The sequence below is a fragment of the Stegodyphus dumicola genome, chromosome 7 (genome assembly GCF_044657685.1).
Source record: "Stegodyphus dumicola isolate Sdum_Otavi_A_Nest chromosome 7, ASM4465768v1".
Classification (NCBI taxonomy): Eukaryota; Metazoa; Arthropoda; class Arachnida; order Araneae; family Eresidae; genus Stegodyphus; species Stegodyphus dumicola.
Genome location: NC_140774.1, coordinates 3,653,603 through 3,674,689, shown reverse-complemented (window position 1 = coordinate 3,674,689; position 21,087 = coordinate 3,653,603). Strand labels below are relative to the sequence as shown.

Below are 21,087 nucleotides of genomic sequence, written 5' to 3'. Positions count from 1 at the left end.
TTTACAAAAAAAAAAGCTTTATATTTATTTGTTTACTTTATTAAACATTTCTTTCAATGTAAGTTGTTTTAAGTTGCTTTGTTTTATGTGATAATACTTTCTCTTTAATTCTATAAGCAGACACAATTTCTTGTTCAGTTACAAAGTTCCGCTGTTCAAGTCCCGTTAATTGTTGTGTCGAGAATACCGACTAACTTGTCAATCGAAATTTTTTCGTTTTCACTAACCTCTCTGTCACATTCTTCATGTCTTTATCCATTTTTTGCAGCAATTTCACTTTTTGTTTGATGGACATCGAAACATACTTTCGTTTTGTACAATCCTTTGGGAGTTCCAGAATCGGAAAATCTATTTGACATAATCGAAAGTTGAAGTTTACTTTTATAAAATTGCTCTTACAGTCTGCAAAAAATAATAATCCGGATCCAATTCGAAGATTAAGGAACAACGCAATCATCAACATTAACTGAAATAGATAATTAGATAATTTTAGATTATGCCATCCGTTATACATAAAACGTGCACGCAAAAACGTATTCTGTGCTTGCGCACACGCATATGCACAGTGGTAAAAGGTCTTACGCGCACGCGTAAACGCCTATGCGCATGTGTCAACGCGGCGCATGCGCAGAAAATTTTTAGCTTTGAGGTCCGGATTATAGATCATTCTGTATTATGGGTGTCCAAATTAACGACTTTTGACTGTATTTCCCAAAATGTTCACTTGTACGTTTATAATTAAGAAGTACCGGTACTTACGTATTATCTCAACCAGGTCAAAATTCGCATAAATTGCGAAATTTGGCAACCCTACGTGTTATACGTAGTTTTGTAAAAAGAGCATGTGGAGATTCACAAAATTTTCCTGCATTTTCGTGCAAATTTTTGTAATTTATGAGAAAATAGCAGTGTACATGGATAAAGTGAAGAGTGTGCGTAATGCCATTTTTGTGCAGTTCTGGGATGTTTTTTTAAGTAAAAATAAGTCGACGTGTACATGGTTATGGCGAATACGGTTTTTAATCAGTGTTAAAAGCAATAGCCAAAAGATTTCCGCCGAAAAAATAATTCTGCAATTTATTCAAATTCGAAACCGGAAGGGTTTAATTGCTATTTTATATTTTAAAAGAAAATAATATAAAAAAACTGTATTAAAAATTATCTGTAATTAATAAATGTACATTTTCTTTCTATTCATACTTTTTTACTCAAACTTACAAATAGCGTCAAAACTTAGGAATAGCGTCAACCTGGTTGCGATAATACGTAAGTACCAAAGTACCTTAAGATATTAGATTGAATGTTGAAGCGTCATTATGAGAAAGAAAAAAAATTGGCTTTTGCTTCAATAGGATTGCATGTAAAATCATAAATGTAAATCAAAATTTTATTAAAATTAATATGTTTATGAATTTTGTTATGAAATATCACATATCTTTTTAATATTTAAGCAGTATAAATCAATCTAATTAATTTAAGCAATACAAAATAATGTAGTAGTATGTGGTGTACAAAGAGTTTAAATATTTTTAAAAGAAAAAGAAGAATGTCTAAATTAATTGAATACTAAGCATCTGTAAACTATATCCATGTTGGCATATAGAATGATATAGATGATATATTGTAATATCAGTGAGTCGTAGAAACTTATTCAAGTTTGAAGTTTATTTTTGTGGACCTCACATCAGAGTCTACAATAATAATGTTCCATTATTAATTTTTAAAAAATTCAAATGACAACTTTTTGCAGATGTGAAATGATAATTTCAACTGGCTAATCAGTATCTTATACTATCGTACTGACTCTCAGGATTTTTCATTGCTTAATATTGTGATTTTTAATGAGATGTAGTAAGAGTGTATTTTTAATCAGATTTTCTTTCATACGAATTTTTTGGAGCATGATATGATGCTCATTGGGATTGATTGCATAGTTATGATCTTGCTTTTTTTAAGAGAATTTGAAATATATTTTTGAATATTCTGTGTAATGTTTTTGCTATAAAACATCTTTAGAATGAACCTTTTTTTCAATATGTAGACTAAACTTCAGATATACTTTTAATATATTAATGTATTAATAAGATTTATGTATTTCACTTAATGTCCACATGTGTATTTGTTATTAAAAAGCATCTTAGGATCTCAGATTGAATCTTGAAAAATCTTTATGGGAATGAAGAAAAGAGAGTTCATTTTGCTTCAATATCATTGCACCGAAAAATAATTATAAAGCAATATTTTATTATATTAGAATTAATGAATTGATATTAATTTTATTATGAAATACTATATATGTTTGTTTAGTATTCAAGTAGTATAAATCAGTCTTCATAATTTAAGCAATATAAAATCATCTGAGAGCCTTAACATATTTTTTCTTTTAATTACAAAATGAAAACATCTCATGTTTAGTTCATTACATATGTTATATTTTCATTGATATTAACATACCGTATAATTTTTATAAATAATTTTGTGTCCATTTTATTTCTGTATAAAAAGTTCAGATATGTTTCAGTTTATTTAAATCAGCTCTGCTATATTTACAATATCACTCGAATCTTATTTTTATTTTCTGTTTGATAAATCGGTAGAACGGTATTTAGTATTTAAATATCCATCATTACGATGTAACATAGTACGTTATTATTCCTAAAATTCGAAATATTAGTTGTAAAAATTAATTTAACTTGACTTGAGTTTGAAATAAAACGCTGCGTACTACATAAATGAATCAGTCGGCTGCGTCTACCTAGAGCTACTAGAGATACAGGCTGACTCGTCAGCCATTTTGAATCTAAGCTTTAGGGTTGCAATTTAGGTGTGGAGTGGCAACTTTGGCTCTTTAGCGCTGTCCGCTAAAATTTAACATTCTAGAGAATCCAAATTTCAGCTTTTTTCTGCACTCCTATAAAGATGTGTGGCTTTTTCCCCTTCTTTTGTCTGAAGTGCAGATTCTTTCTCGTATTTTTTTTTAATTGCCAAATTTATCGTATGATTCAAGTTATTTTAAAAGTTTCTAAAACATTTTCACATATCATATTTCAAATTTGTATTTTTAGTTAAAAATACTTTCTTTTTGAATTCCTTTATTGAATTTTCAATTTTTTCTTTTAAATACACGCATAATGTTATTCATCTCAAAATGTATTTTTTGACAAGAGCTTTCCCTCAACCACATTCTTAATATGGTTGAGGGAAATCCCTCAACCTCCATTAATTTAGGACAAGATTTAATCTTTAATTCTTGTTTTTTATTTTTAATATGTTATTTGAATTTTGCTCACATGGAATCAAACGTCTATTACTGTAGCAAATTTGTTAAAAATGTTATTTTGTGTGTGTTTCCAGAAAAAGCTGCTAAACACTTTATGATTTTAAATACTGATTCAGGATATACACCTTTAAATTATAATGCTTTTAGAATGAAGTGCAGAATGCTATAAAAATTACTTCAATGCTCAGATGACTGTGGGATTCATAGATTTAATAGAGTAAAAAATTCCTAGCTAAAAACAATATTAAAATAATACACACACAAATAAATAAAAATAAAAATAATACCTTTACATACAGAATTTACAGATACTATTTACTTATAAGTTTATTTGTTGTTGATAGTTACTTTTTATTACACTTGGAAAAATTATACTTACATACATATGCTCTTAATATTACACGTATCTGAATATTTAAATGATAATTCCATAACATAATAAGATTCAATCTATATCACAGCAAAGACAATACTTAAATCACAGTTCTTTTTATTAATTAATTTGCATAAGTAAAAACATAAAAATATTATTTAGCTTCAAATCTATAAAATAAGTCCTCTAGTAACAAACATATGACAAACACATATAGTGAAAATAAAGATAAATAAATAAAAATGTTTTGCTTTTTTGTCTAATGTAGTGCAATTCAGTCTATTATATTCAAATTTTATTAAAACATACTGCAGTAATTGAATTTTTTCCATTATACATCAAACAGCTTTATATAGAATGATATTATATTAGTTTTACTTTTAAAACTATTGGGTTGGAGGGAAGGTTCTGTCGTATTTTAAAGAAAATATTTGAATTCATTTATAAAAATATGTGTTTAATATTAATCAATTATATATGCTCCGTTATTTGTTACAACCTGTTGCCATCTTCCAGGTAACCTGTAAATTCCTGTTTTGTAGAAGTTCTCATCCATGGAGTTAAAATAGTCAGCAACTGCCTTAGAAACACTTTCAAAAGACTTGAATTTTTTTCCCGTTAGATAATTTTGCAGAGATCTGAACAGGTAATAATCAGAGGGTGCAATGTCAGTTGAATACGGGGGGTGACTAAGGATTTCTCATCCTAACGCATTCAGTTTTTGTAGTGTCACCACTGCAGTATGCGGGCGAGCATTATCGTGATGGAACACTATTCCTTTTCTGGACGCTAATGCTGGCCTTTCTTCTTGGATAGCTGCATTCAATTTATCCAGCTGATTGCAGTACAGATCCGCGTTGATGTTTTTTCCCTGTTTCAGCAACTCGTAATACACTGGACCTTTCCTGTCCCACCACAAACAAAGCAGTACTTTTCGTTGATGGATACTTGGTTTTGGAACTGTTGCTGATGATGTTCCTGGTTTGCAGTAAGATTTTTTTCTTTTAATATTCTCGTAAAGAATCCACTTTTCATCTCCAGTAACCAGCCTGTCCAAAAACAGCTCCACATTGTGTCTAATCAGATGTGATGAACATATTCTTACACGATCAGACAAATTCTTTTCCATTAATTCATGTGGAACCCAAACACTTTGCTTTAACACAAACCCAAGAGATTTAATGTGATCTCCAACAGTTGTATGATGAATGCCAAACTCTTCTGCAATTTCTCGACTTGTTAAATGTGGATTATTTTCCAACATGGATCGCAAAACATCATTATCAATCTTGGATGGTCGTCCAGATCGAACACTTTCTTTGAGGCTCAGGTCCCCGGAACGAAATTTGCTAAACCATCTTTGACAAGTACGAACATTTACAATATCTTTTCCAAATACCGCACATAAATTTTTACATGCAACAGATGCGTTGCTGCCTTTTTGGAATTCATATAAAATGCAGTGTAATAAATGCACTTTATCTGCCGACATGTTTTTCCCTTTAAATATTACAAGTAAATGATGAATGGTAAAAAAGGGCACCTTTTATATTATACAGCAGCTAAAAAAACAAAAACAAAAAAAAAATCCGATTGACTCACTAGCCAGATGTTCTTTTTTATTTACAAGAAAAATCACCTGCCTATTTAAAATACAACAGAACTTTCCCTCCAACCCGATAATATAATATAATTAATTGTCATTTATATCCGGAGATGTCTGAATAAATGCAAAAAACCATCTGAATAAATCTTAGCCAACACTATTCAGATAGTATTCTTGTTTTCAAGGTATATAATTTTTATTTTGTTCTTTTTCCATTAAAGGAGCTAACCTAAGAGACTTATTTCATTTATATATATCTCATTGATATATTATAAATATAGCTTAAACATGTTTTATGTGCATACTCAAAGGGGTGGGAAGTAAGCCTTGATTCAAAATCTGTTTTAAAGCAATAAGTAAATAAATAAAATACACTGGTTCTATTAGAATGTCAAAAAATACTGTTATGTATTCTATAAACAAATCCAAATTATCACATCATATTACATAACCCTGGTACAAAAGAAGAAATGTCGAATTAGGAACATACTCTATTTATTTGGTAACAAAGAAGAGTAAAACATATGCAACATCACATTATAAAAAATCCTGCAAGCCATTACAATACTATAAGACATTGATTAGTAAGGTAAACATCAGTTGTTCATTCTTTCACAACAGCAATAATTGTTTCATTCAAAATTCCTAATAACATGCCAAAACAGATTCACAATTGATGCCTCATTTAAGGTCACACAAAAGTAAATCCGATTTAGCTGACTATGAGATCTTCTATTGTAGAGGACTTTGTAAGGAGAACTGGCTTGTACTCACATTACACACGGGGAAAACCCACAAAAAAACCAACCATGCAGCCAGCCTGTTCGGAAATAGAACAGAAGATGGAACTCCCAGCATTAAGTAACTTTAACCATTCAGCTGTTGGTGGGCCTAGTTATTATTCGAAGAGACAAGCAGCAATTTTTCAGTGACAACTACTCTACTTTTTTACAGACAGAACTGAACAGCAAAAACTTCTTAAACTCTTGATTAGATTCTAATTTACTTTCTTCCTTTTAAAAGCAGGAGATGCAAAACTTTGCCGCTGCTGCCTTTTATTTTGAAGAAGCTTCTTGAGACCAATTCCACGGGCAGTCAAATAATATTTTATTATCTTTATTTTGATATTGCAACAGGAGGGAATATTTACCTCGCCTGCTTTCTTACAAATCATATTAACAAATTCCACATCCATAATTACATTTCCATGTATTATTTCGTTTCGAAAATTTTGAATTATTTTTTCACACAGAAGGCACAATTTAAAAATTTCTGGAGAAGGACATTTAAGCCCACCTAAATTTGCAAAATTAATTATGTACTGCTTATTTTCATCAATGGAAGGAGTATTTTGCTCACAAACTAAGAGAAACTGTGAGCATGAATTACAAGCATTTTTCAAAACAGAATTTATTGCAGCTCCTGCAATATAACAGACGCTATTTTCCTCACTAAGGGTGAGATTCTGTAGAGATACGTCAGAAACTTCTGGTATGGTAACAGGCTCTAAAGCTTTTTTCTCCTTCGGAAATTCAAATTCATCTTTCGCATAGTTTAATAAATAAATATCTGAATCAGTAGCATAACTGGAGTTCTTAATGTGAGATATAAACTGAGATAAACAGATAAGCTTTAATGCTTTCACAGCTTGCAAAGCACTTGGCCTCAAACCAGCTTTTCTGCGTATCTGAGAAAATACATTTTCTAGAACATCTTGTGTCAATCTGCTGGTCAAAATAAACTGAAAATCATTCAGAAAACAGGCCTCTGCTAACTGTATGGCTGATAAAGTAGAGAGAATCAAACCAGTATGTAATGGTTTCCACCCTTTACCAATTTCTATAAGCTGTATAACATTAATAAATTCAAAAAGTAACTCAATTTTTTTGCTTTTATTTGTCACAGAAATTGAGTTCTTTCTACATCTAGAGGATAGCATTTGAAACCACTGACATATAAATCTTATCCACCATACTGTTGTAAGAGCATTAGGGCTTATCTCTTTTAAAGCTACTGCCTTCTCCAATCCCACAGCTGTTTTAATTAAAAAAAAAAAACCTCACAGCAGAAGCAACATTCATTTTATCAAAATGTGAGGGGAAGAAGTCTTCTTTACTGAGATGATGCATAGTTCTCAAACCATAATTTTGGTTTGTTTCAGTAAACCAGATATCTTTTAATAAATCCTGCAGATACATGCAAAGTAATGAAATTTTCTTTACTGCAAACATAACTGGGCAGTTTTATACTATGATTAAGAGTTGCAGACCAGAGATTTTTTAAAAGATGTGGCACATCTGCAAATACATAAATAATTTTGCCCTTAATTTCAGTAGTGAAATTATTTCTTTGGTTTCGAGAAACAGATATTCCCAAAGAATTCCACAGGCTTCTATTTACTACTGCCATATCGCTAACAATACCAACAACATTAAATCCAACAGAAATGACAGCTTCGATAACATTGACAACAAGTTGTTTCAGCTGGCATCCTGTTACCTGTCCAGTTATCTCATGGGCAACCACTTGCTTCCATTTCAGCTTCAGACCTCTTAGTAAAATAACTGAATAGTGATTTCCTGCACCCTTTTGATTTCCTAATGTACATTTACCAATAAATTTACGTTTTGAAATATCAAAATCAGGATTGCCAGAAATCTCCATTTCATCCAATGATAAAATACAGTCTTTATCACTAGCATTCATTTTTTCTCCTTTAATTTTCAAAAGTTCAATCATGTCACTGATGACTCCAAAATTCATTTCAAGACCTTGAAGTCTTTTATTTAAAGTGCTGTATGAAGGCACAGGAAAACCTATTCTGTGCAAGTAATTATAACCATGCTTGCCCAAGGCAAATCTAACTTTGAGGCCTTTTATTATTCCCTCGTTAGACCATTTTGCAATGCTTGTACGAGGAATTTTCAATATTGCTATTTGTTCATCTGAATGAAATGTTTTCACTCCTTTCAGCAATTCCTCATGCTGTACTTGAAGGTCATGAAGTTGAATTTCAGTGCTATGCCATTTTTTTAAAACATTAATTTCATTTTTTTTTGGTTGCTGTAAGTTCTTTCAGTAATATTTTGTTCTGGCATTGCAGAAGCTAGATCAATTCAGTCTGCTGTTTTATAAAAGTCCTTAAAAGAACATCCTGGAATAAAGAAAAAATCTATATGAATAATCATATATAAATCATATATAAGGGGGGGGAACACAACAAACAAAAAAGATCTGAAAGGTTTCAGATTTTAAATTACACCCAAAGGGGCTTTTTTTAACATTTTGTGCTTTACCTTTATTTATTAAATATCAAGTTTTTCGCACTTAAACTATAAAATTCAGTTCAACAGCAATATTGCAAGATAATTTTAAAATGAGCATATCTTCAGAATTCCCGATTCATTGTCTCACGCGCTGGAGATAAAAGTGTCTTTTCTGTAAAACATTGCCATTGCTCGCTTTGAAATCCTCAAGTTTGTTAATCAAAAATTCGTTAAAGTTTTACAACATATAAAATCTATATTAAAACAAATTCCGAATTTCAAATTCGGGCTTCCAGATGTCCATATTCACAGTAGAATTAAGTCATTCAAAATTTGATGGCTCTAGGTACCGTTGTTTTATCAGAATGCGAAAAACATACATGCATTTATGCAGATTCTTCACTATATAATTTCTTTAAATATGGTACACGATGATGGTGTTTGGTGGCAACAATTTGAAAAGTGATGCAGCCGTTTATAGTGTTTCAATGCAAAACGAAAACAATAGTCCTTCAGGGACAAAGCCCCTTTGGATTAAATGCCAAACTTAAACAGATAATAAATCCACAAAATAAAAATGAAACTTCCAGGTTTCTTTCCCTATACTGTGGTGAGTTTTTAAATTTGACTCTATTGTTTTCAGCATTTTCTAGATTATTTTTATTTTATTTTCTAATATTTAAAATTTATTTCACTTAAAAATAGATTTTTAAAATTTATTTCCAGCTTTTCAAGGGATCAATTATCTCCATAATCATGAGCAATTTAATAACACAAATTATCAATTTATATCACAGCCTTCACAAATGCTGATGAAATTAATTAAAATTAATTACAATTTGGTTGCAAAATGAGACTAAAGGTTGTTTTTTTTGCAACTATTGATGAAATTAATTACATTCCTTTTACCAAAAAATTACTTTATAGAACATTTTAAATGTATATAAGGAAGCAATTTAATTATACATTAGTTATCAACTTACATCAGAGCCTTCACAAATAGATGGTATTTCATTGCAAAATGAGGCTAAAGGCTGTTCTTGCAAACAAACCTAAAATGTACACAAAGAATTTGTAAATACTGATGAAATTAATTACATTCCTTTCCCCCCCCCAAAAAAAAAGTTTATAGAAACGTTTTGTATAAGCAAGCAATTTAATAATACACTAATTATCTACTTACATGAGATCCTTCACAAATAGATGGCATTTTATCACAAGATGAAGTTGAAGCTTGTTCTTGCAAACAAACCTGAAATATATACATAAGAAATTTAGAAATACAGATAATATAAACTACATTCATTTTAAGAAATAATTATTTTACATAACATTTTATAATTCATAAATAGCTAATAAATTGTTAACACTCAAAATTCAAAAATAATTCCATAGCACAACAGCCAGATATAGTACAGCTGTTTAGGAACCATAAGACAAACAATTTCATATTTCAGAAATCGTGTAAAAATTCATCAACATATGTAAAACATATGACATTTAATAGCTGCTCAAATGAAAACAAATCCGCAATTTCGCCAAGTGCCGGTTATGGAAACATCCCCGCAAACACACCTGATATGTACTGTAATGTACACATTTGCAACCACTGGTGAAATGAAACAAAGTGCATGATTATGAAGATGGAAACATTTAAAAAAACATAGTACAGTTTACGAATAGATGTTAAAAAACTATTAAAATTTTTTAGAAGTGCAAAATGGCAATTTACATCAAATACTTCAGCAGCAAAATTTATTTCTCCAAAATATGAAGCTAAAGGTTGTGGCAAATGAATCTAAAAGAAATTATAATATATGAAATATGTGGAAGTGAAAGAAATTATAAACTCTGATCGGATAAAAATAAATACAAATAATCATTACCATTTTAAAAGTAACTTTCAACTTATAAAAAAGCATAAATACATTGGACTGTTCATAGCATTCATACTTCTTAAACATAAGTAAATATTACGTTAACATATTTTTAAATTTTAGAAACAGTGTTAATACTTTTTAGAAAAAGTTTATAATACTAAATATTTAATAACTGTTCAAATGAAGACTTACAACAGATGGTTCAGCAACAGAAATTGCTTCAGTTGATAAAGGTAAACTGTGCAGCAAGCCACCCTGAAGATGCAAAAATTATGAAACATATATAAGTAAGGATACCTGAAAATGCTGATAAATAAAATATACTTAATGTAATTTTAATAATAAATAATATAAATAATCCTAATAAGTTTTGTAAATTTTTAAACAAAAAATAACAACATTCAGACAAGACATTTAAGACATTAAAATATACATTTAAATCAATGTATTATAACTATATTATTGTATTACTCAAGATTAAAGTTATTAATTTCAATATTATTTCTTTTACTTATACATATTTCTCTCTATTTATCTGGAATTTAAAATTAAGCAAAAAAGCAACTTTAGTTTAATATAAATTTTGATTTAAACTCTTTTGACTTTGAAGGCAATCAGATACAGGTTTCTTTCTTTTAGGAGCAAATTTGAAGAAACCAGACCCATGTATGACTGTCCTTGAAAAACTACATCAAACTGAGGTTTTATGCCTAATTTTCAATATATGATTATAATAATGAAGTACATACTTAATTATATATATAACAACAGCAAAATTTTAATTTTTTAATCTAATCTTAGGGACTGTAATTACAGCTTTATCACATAATGCCTTAATTTCAATATATTGATTCTTTTATAAAGCAATTTAGTCCATTTGTAATAAAAACATATTTTTTTATGAAAACCATAAAAATAAAAAACACATACATTACAAAAATTGGATGTAACTGAACGGTGCTTTGGTAAACCAATGCCTTTTAGATGCTGTGGGGGTCAACAGTTGTGGGGGGATTAGGCACATTGAAAAGAGTTGGCACAGCATTGGGCTTGAGTTTTTTATGCCCATCTTGCCTAGAGCATTCAAATTGATTTTCTTCAAAATGTACCTGTATATTTAACAAAAGCATGGATGAAATTTAACATTAAAATCAAAAGCACTAGTATTTAATTACAGTTACATATATTATATTAATTTAAGAATGTAATTTTCTGATAAATTTAATTTTTTTTTATGAAAATAGAACAAAATTTTTAAAAATTAATCATGTTTGTAAAACTACTTAAAACATATTTCCTGCTCACACACTAAAAATAAAGGACCTATAGTTAAAAATACATTAAGATTTACTACTACAATAAAGGATAATAATGGGATCAAAACGATTCATCGAATATTTAAATTAATATTTAACTTCTTAAAAATGTCTAAAAATACAGAATATATTTATCTTACTATAAAGAAAAAACAAAATCATTTATTATTTGGATCATACCATCCAGTTTTTAACATTGGCGCCAAATATCCGATTTGGCGACAATACATCAGAATCAAAACATAGAATGCTACTTTAAATCACCAATCGTACAGTAAAATTAAAGAAAAGAAAAAGGCACATCAGATTTCTAACTGAGCACAAAGTTTACATGAAATGTATGATACAAATTTTACAAACGGTATAAACTTTTCACGATAACAAAAGAAACAACGATATTTTACTGCACAAACACATACACATTCCGCAGTTGATTTTGTACTTATAAAATCAGTTGATCGTCAATAAGTGACAGTTAAATGAAAATACATATTTTAAAGTACCAAGAAGAGTAATTTTTCTAACATTCTATGGAAAAATACGAAGCTGAACTTACCTCACAAAGATACGCTCCTGGGCCCGGGATCCATTGATCTCGACGAGAATTAACTATCCATTTTCTTCGTCTTTGTTCATTTCTAGGGAAACGAAACATCCTAAAGTTATTTTTAGACTGATTCCAACAATTTGGTGCAGCACAACCACCCATATTTCTGAAAATTAGGTCGGAATCGATCCACAAATATGTCAACAAATCAGTGCAAATCCAATAGCGAATACCAACAAGTTAGCTTCAAAATGGATGATGATTCAGCTCCCCTTTATAGTAGCCTTACGTCTACCGAGGAACGATCGCCTTCGATTGTGACGTCACAAATCGGTGGAGCAGGCCTGTAGATATCTAGTTGGCCTTGATCCGATCCTGTTATAGAATAGTACTGTCATAATTAATGTACGTACTATTGTGGTCTAAACTTTATAGAATATATATCATGCTCAAGGTTTTTCTCTTCCATAAACCTTGTTTTATACCGTAGTCTGACATATGCTACCGTCTTATTGTGCGTTAAGTGAGTTTATTAATTTTCCATCTTCGGGCAAAAATGTGGAGTACTAGTGTGCACCAAGTGTCATTATTTAAAAGTCTCGGTGTGTTGTGTCTTAAATACATATGTAGTTACTGTGATAAAATTATTTGACGGCGGTATATGTATGGGATATATTGTCTTTATATTTGAGGATGGTTCGGTATCTTTTTCGTATTAGTTATATTGGTACTAAGTATAGGTATATTATTTATGTATTATTGTTTATGTTTTTGTTTACCAAATGAAACCGTTAGGTTTCACCAAATGTTTCATCAAATTTTACCTTATTATTTGCTTTGTATCACATATATCCTTTGCGTAAAAGTCAAGCAGCTAATAAAAATTATGCGTTTAAAATATATTTTGTAGGGGATCCTCGAAACAACCGGAGTTTCCAAATGAAACAATTCAAGGTGTAGTGGAGGTACTGTTTATTGCGTTCATGTCATTAGTATTAATATACATTTTAAAATACTTTAAATGAAGCTCAAATTGTTTTTTCGGTAAATGTATATTTACTGGTATCCCTTGACGAAAATTGGCGATCTTTGGCGGTACATGGATATCGAGTTTGTGCCATTCTTTGACTTGTTATTTTGGCGATTTTAGCGCCAAAAAGCGCCGCCACACAGAGACAAAATAACAAATCGAAGAATTGCCCAAACTCGGTATCCATGTACACATTGACCTATATTCACTAAAAAAAAACATCACAGAATTGCACAAACAAGGCATTGCGCACTCCCTTGGCTTTATCCATGTACATGTCGACCTATTTTCACTTAGAAAACATCAGAGAATTGCACAAACTTGCAGAGCACCCAGTTCTACAGTAGAGGCAAACAAAAAATACATAATCTCAATAAACTATATTTTAAACCAAACAATAAAATAACATATAAAAGGAAAAACCTCTTATGCATCTAAGCATTACACAAAGCAAATATCCACTTGCCTTATTTAGAGATTTCTTCGTCTTCAGTCTGTGGCACACAAAATTTCTTAACAGCATCCAAAAACTTCCTTAAATTATCTAAACTCTAATCCGTATATTGGCGTCACCACATAAATTCACGAAAATAAGAGTCTAAAGTATCCTCCGTAGTTCCAGACTATCCAGAAAGTAAACTTTCATTTACACACCAGTCAATTAATGCTCTTTTCCCCTTTCATTCCAAATCATACAGAAACTTTAAATTAAACTTACTACGTTCAGCCATTCTACCGTCTAAACAACAAAAGAAGCTGTGTACTTCCTAACCAACGCACAGCACAAGCCCTTACAAAACATCCCACAATTCAAAATTTACTGGAATCATGCAACCGATTTCATCATAATAGGGTTTCCGTAACATTCAACTACTCAGGTTGAATATTCACTGAGTTATAATGAAACAACAACTTGGTTGTAGATGAAACAACAACTACACGATAATACAAGGGGTACTCTTAAGTTTATTCTGTTTTTTCTTTTATATCAAAATATATTTACCCAGAGTTAAATGTTATTTAACCCTTTGAGCGTTATGGCCGGCTTTATCTGGTCATGAGATTTTTTGTCATTTATTATATGTTAGCTTATAATTTATGATATTTTGCTTTCTTACTTTCTTTAATAATATAAATATCATCTTAATAAATGTAAGTTTATGAAAATAGAGCCTAAAGTAAGTAAATATACAAATTTAGCTAATAAAGTATCTTTGAATACAGGTCTTCATGACAGATCCAAAAACCTGTGCCGCTCAGAGAGTTAATATGTTTTTTTTTTTTTTACATCAAAATAAATTTACACAGAGTTAAATCTTATTTAATATGTTTCTTTCTTATTTATGAACTGCAAATAAATAACATATGCCATCAGTAATAGTTATAATTATTATTCATTAAGAACTATAATTAAAAAATTAGTGAGGTGCAAACTACACAAACTGCCCAAGAATTGATTGATTGAAGTGGAAAATTTCGTGGAAGAATAGTTGCCGAGTTGTTGAATCATAATAAAATGCAGGAAGAAATAGGAAAGACGGAAAAAAAATTTTACCATTGACTGTACAGGTATAATTCATTCTAACTGTATAGCTCTGCCTCAGTTTTGATGGAGAATACCCAGGGAGATGGATCCAAGAGTCTCAAACTTTTTTCGCCACAGCCCACTTGAGAGGATTTTTGGCTCACCAATATTTTAAATCCCTCTATGTGGTACACACATTTACAAACATCCATGCCTTCGCTAAGTTTCAAGCCTGGGCCCAAAGACATGGGAGTTAGAGTCAGTAACATTTATCATTTCCACGGTGCTCTGCGGGGAGGGGGAACTGCAAGTTGATCTGTCAGCACTATTCTTATCTTCGTGACACATGTTTTTTATTTTATTTGGTTTATAATTCATTACTAAATGTAGTATTTCATCTCGATGTACTCTGTCTTTGATATGATTTAAATCAAATTCCTCATCATTACAAATATTACAATATATAATACATAAAATATGCAATTTTCTAATTTCGACTATGTGTAATGTATGCTTTACGCATGAATGCATTGAAAGAAATGTTTAATAAAGTAAACAAATAAATATTAAGCTTTTTTTTGTAAATTTTGATACCCTTTAGATCATAATTGCTCTTTATTTCATAAATTACGGTTTCATTACAAATACACATCAAATAGTTTTCTGGTTGCAATTTTCTAGTTTCGACTATGTGTAATGTATGCTTTACGCATGCATGCGTTGAAAGAAATGTTTAATAAAGTAAACAAATAAATATTAAGCTTTTTTTTGTAAATTTTGATACCCTTTAGATCATAATTGCTCTTTATTTCATAAATTACGGTTTCATTACAAATACACATCAAATAGTTTTCTGGTTGCAATTTTCTAGTTTCGACTATGTGTAATGTATGCTTTACGCATGCATGCGTTGAAAGAAATGTTTAATAAAGTAAACAAATAAATATTAAGCTTTTTTTTGTAAATTTTGATACCCTTTAGATCATAATTGCTCTTTATTTCATAAATTACGGTTTCATATTTTTAAGTTTATAATTTCTGCACGCAATGAACTGCAAGTTGATCTGTCAGCACTATCCTTATCTTCATGGCACATGTTTTTATTTTATTCGGTTTATAATTCCTTACTAAATGTAGTATTTCATCTCGATGTACTCCGTCTTTGATATGATTTAAATCAAATTCCTCGTAATTATAAATATTACAATATATAATACATAAAATATGCTATTTTCTAATTTCGACTATGTGTAATGTATGCTTTACGCATGAATGCGTTGAAAGAAATGTTTAATAAAGTAAACAAATAAATATTAAGCTTTTTTTTGTAAATTTTGATACCCTTTAGATCATAATTGCTCTTTATTTCATAAATTACGGTTTCATTACAAATACACATCAAATAGTTTTCTGGTTGGAATTTTCTAATTTCGACTATGTGTAACGTATGCTTTACGCATGCATGCGTTGAAAGAAATGTTTAATAAAGTAAACAAATAAATATTAAGCTTTTTTTTCATAAATTTTGATACCCTTTAGATCATAATTGCTCTTTATTTCATAAATTACGGTTTCATATTTTTAAGTTCATAATTTCTGCATGCCATCTTGCCAGATTTAAACTGATGATTTATAATCCGGAAAAACCGATGGTTGATCTTTAGATTATGGTAACTTGGCGATTTTTTGGTGAAAATATGGCGACCAACTCTCCTACAGCAACCCTCTATTTCCCTCTATTTTTTTTTTCCCGCCGCCATTTTGTCTTCACGAAGTAAAGACATGTTTCTTTTCTTTTTATCTACTGAACACTTCTTCCAACAATCTACTAGCCGAATTACACTTATGCTATAAATTTTATCTAACAAAACTGCTTAATCATGACAAATAGCTTAAGAAATTCCAGATGCATGACAATTATGTATTGTCATGCATAATTATATAATTATATACATAATTGTCATGCAGCTGGAATTTCTTAAGCTTTAAAGGATAAAATCAATAAATGCATCTACTTCGAAGTTGGTTTTTATTTCCGGTGGAAACGCAGTGGCGATTGCTTTAATTTTAAGTGCAATTGTTTCCTTTAGCAATTTTGTATAATATTTGAGCATATAAATCTGGAATTTACTTAGAAAAGGCAAATCAGTAGGAAAAATATTCACTCGAAAATCATGAAAACAGTCATCTTATTTGTACCTAACTTGAATATCAAAAGCCTAAATTTAATGTTATATAAGATTTTTTGGGGGTGGGGTGGGGGAGGACTGCATTTCGGTCATAGAAGCTCGCATATTTCTTAGACTTTTAAAATAAATCGAAAAATAAAAGTAAAATATCTGATCTGATTGTGAAATTTCAATGAATGGTTGTGAAGATGTCGCCAATCATTTTGATAGAAGTTTAACCATTTGTTGCTCAGTGTTCCACTGCAAGGAACACCCATGTTGAATCGCTTCTGAAACAGTTAAATTCAACCGTAAATGGATAAAAATGCCTTTATAATATACTTTGAACTTCTCTTTTTAAATAGTAGATGGCAGCATGTCACAAGGAGACCCAGAATTTTCATTTATGATGTGTTAATAAAATCCACTTATTTTCTAAATTTTTTTGTGATAGAAAAAAATTTGTTTGAAAAACAATTTCTGTATAATTTTGATGGCTGTACTCTAAAATATGTTATATATTTTTTATATTTTTCTTACAAAAAGTATGCGCTGAATCATTGAATAAAACAGAGTGTTCCATTAGCGGGCACACTGCGCCTTTAGCGATCTCATCCTATTACGCATAAGAACATGTGTTTTAGGAGAAGACATCTGTTGTATATGTTTTCTATTTCCGTTGTTTTGGGGGAATGAATTTCAAACAAAGCAATCTTGAGGGGTGAGGTGTGGTTTGTGCTAAGAAAGCCCTAATATAGGCATTATAGAAGCCCTAATATAGGGATTATATTGAAATTTTTGTGAGTAGTTTTCAGGCATTAATTTTATCAGTAGCTTGAGTCATCTTTACTTAGGGAGCTGCGCGAATCTTTTGCTGTCGCTTTTTAGTTCATTCCTGTTTATTTTCAATAATTGTGTAGATATTTTTTGTGTATGTATAACTCATAACTTATTTTTCTTTATTGTTAATATTAATTGTAGTTATTTTTTATTATTAATTTTCCATAAATGGCACGGAGAGGTCTAACTCTTTTCGAAGCTCTAAAAGTGCTTCATGAATTACCCTCTGATTCTGAATCAGAGCATAGAGACAGCAGCGATACTGAGATATACGCTCCTGAACCACTTGTGTAATCCGATGATGATATGTCAGATGAAACTCATTTATTTGATGAGAAGGTTGATAATCCATCTCACCCAGGCCCCTCTACGCAACCTCAAATTTTTAATTGGAATTCTAAACATATTGTTGCATGGAACAGAAGCCACACAAAACAAGTTTTGTGTTCAAAACCTGCAAAGTTGGTTTGTGCTTCTATCAAAAAGATGTGACATGCTTTGAACAATTTCACAAAGCTAAGAAATCGAAAAATTTGTAAATATTTTTGTATACAGGACTTGTGTAATACATAAATTTATCTTGCACTTGTGTATAAATAGCACTTGTGTATATACATCAATTTATCTCATCTCATATCTCTCATCTCTCATTTATCCATATACAGTCAAAAGTCTTTAATCCGGACTCGTCGGGACTTCGGCGATTCCGGATTATCGATTTTTCCGGATTATAGATCATCAGTTTAAATCTGGTAAGATGGCATGCAGAAATTATAAAATTAAAAATATGAAACCGTAATTTATAAAATAATGAGCAATTATGTTCTAAAGGGTATCAAAATTTACCAAAAAAGAAGCCTAATATTTATTTGTTTACTTTATTAAACATTTCTTTTAACGCGCTGATGCGTAAAGCATACCTTACGCATAGCCGAAATTAGAAAATTGCAACCAGAAAACTATTTGATTTGTATTCGTGATATTTATAATGACGAGGAATTTGATTTAAATCATATCAAAGACGGAGTACATCGAAATTAAATACTACATTTAGTAAGGAATTATAAGCCGAATAAAATAAAAACATCTGCCTTGAAGATAAGGATAGTGTTGACAAATCAACTTCCAGTTCATTGCGCGCCGCGACGTCCCCCCCCCCGCGCAGAGCAGCGTGAAATTGATAAACAGATTTCGGAACGGTTAGATAAACAAAGAATATGCCTTTATCCATTTTTTGTAGCAATTCGTTTTTTGTTTGATGGACATCGAAACATACTTTCGTTTTCTAGATCCTTTGGGAGCTCCAGCATCGGAAATTCTATTTGACATAATCGAAAGTTCAAGCTTACTTTAGAAAATTGCTCTTACAGTCTGCAAAAAATAATAAGCCGGATCCAATTCGAAGATTAAGGAACAACGCAATCATCAACATTAACTGAAATAGATAATTAGATAATTTTAGCTTATACCGTCCGTTATACATTAAACGCGCACGCGAAAACGTATTCTGCACTTGCGCAGACGCATATGCGCAGTCGTAAATGTCTTGGGCGCACGAGTAAAACGCCTATGCTCATGCGTCAATGCGGCGCATTCGCAGAAAGATTTTAGCTTTGAGGTTCGGATTATAGATCATTCCGGATTATGGGTGTCCGAATTAACGACTTTTGACTGTATATTCGAATGTTGTGTATATCCAGAAAACCATGTATACAGCCATAATACAGTGTTTTTTTCATTACTATACAAAAGCTTCTGCTAATTTCCGTGCTTCACTGCAATGCTCGCTTAATTGCACTTTTAAGAGCTCTATCAGATGGAGTTCTTAAAAGTGCGATCTCACCTCGTGGAACATCCACAGAATTAAAACAGTAAGTGCAATTTTTACAAAATTTTACCAGTATGCTCCTTTAGGCCTAGATAGACTGCATATGTTGAAATTCCGACTTTAAAGTATAGTGCGCACAAAGGGTTAAATGAATAAATCATTCTTTATTTAGTTAGATAACAAAAAAAATAAGAATTATAGATACAGCAAATAAAAATTTAAAGTGCTTGTCATAGTTTTTCATGTTTCATTGCTTTTGTTTATCCATTTTCAAAGTTGCATATCATAGCTTCTTTTGATGTCCAGATCATGTAATTTTGAAGATATTTCACTTCATGCCATCCCTCATATTACAGTCAAAAGTCGTTAATTCGGAATGATCTATAATCCGGACCTCAAAACTAAAAACTTTCTGCGCATGCTCCGCGTTGGCACATGCGCATAGACGTTTACGCGTGTGCGTAAGACCTTTTACGACTGCGCATATGAGTGTGCGCAAGTGCAGAATACGTTTTCGCGTGTGCGTTGTATGTATAATGGACGTATAAGCTAAAATTATCTAATTATGTATTTCAGTTAATGTTGATGATTGCGTTGTTCCTTAATTTTCGAATTGGATCCGGCTTACTATTTTTTGCAGACTGTAAGAGCAATTTTATGAAAGTAAGCTTAAACTTTCGATTATATCGAATAGAATTTCCGATATATATTTGTTAATGTGTAAAGGATCTAAAGCGAAAGTATGTTTTGAAATCCGAAATCTGTTTATCAATTTCACGCTGCTCGGCGGGGGGAACGGCGGGCGCGTAATGAATTGGAAGTTGATCTGTCAGCACTATCCTTATCTTCAGCGCAGATGTTTTTATTTTATTTGGCTTATAATTCCTTACCAAATGTAGTATTTCATCTCGATATGCTCTGTCTTTGATATGATTTAAAACAAGTTCCTCGTCATTATAATTCGCTTCCGATAGCGAAGAAAGTGACAGAGGTTATTGAAAACGAAAAAATTTCGATTGACAAATTAGTCGGTGTTCTCGACACAGCAATTATAGGACTTGAACAGCGGAACTTTGTAAGTAAACAAGAAATTATATCTGTTTAATAGAATTAAAGAGAAAGTATTATCACATGAAACGAAGCAAAACTTAACAACTTACATTGAAAGAAATGTTTAATAAAGTAAACAAATAAATATTAAGCTTTTTCTTTTTGCAAATTTTGATACCCTTTAGATCATAATTGTTCTTTATTTCATAAATTACGGTTTCATATTTTTGATTTTAGAATTTCTGCATGCCATCTTACGAGATTTAAACTGATGATCGATAATCCGGAATCGCCGAAGTCCCGACGAGTCCGGATTAACGACTTTTGACTGTAATTAGTTTTTCAGAATGCAAGGAGGAAATAGAAAATATATCATTC

At 30.8% G+C, this 21,087-nt stretch overlaps 1 protein-coding gene across 4 annotated transcripts in view; it reads left to right on the top strand.

Moving 5' to 3' along the window:
* Positions 1–12,830: 12,830 nt before the first annotated feature.
* The window catches only part of LOC118194443 (tRNA pseudouridine synthase-like 1), a 115,278-nt gene continuing 107,021 nt past the window's right edge, over positions 12,831–21,087 (top strand). For 2 of the 4 annotated variants that reach the window (XM_085819817.1, XM_085819818.1), the window contains exons 1-2: positions 12,831–13,008; positions 13,179–13,233. In XM_085819817.1, coding sequence (XP_085675943.1) covers positions 12,962–13,008; positions 13,179–13,233 — 102 coding nt within the window. In that variant the 5' untranslated portion in view covers positions 12,831–12,961. The remainder of the gene's footprint in view (positions 13,009–13,178; positions 13,234–21,087) is intronic. The other 2 variants (XM_085819819.1, XM_085819820.1) reach the window with 2 other exon arrangements.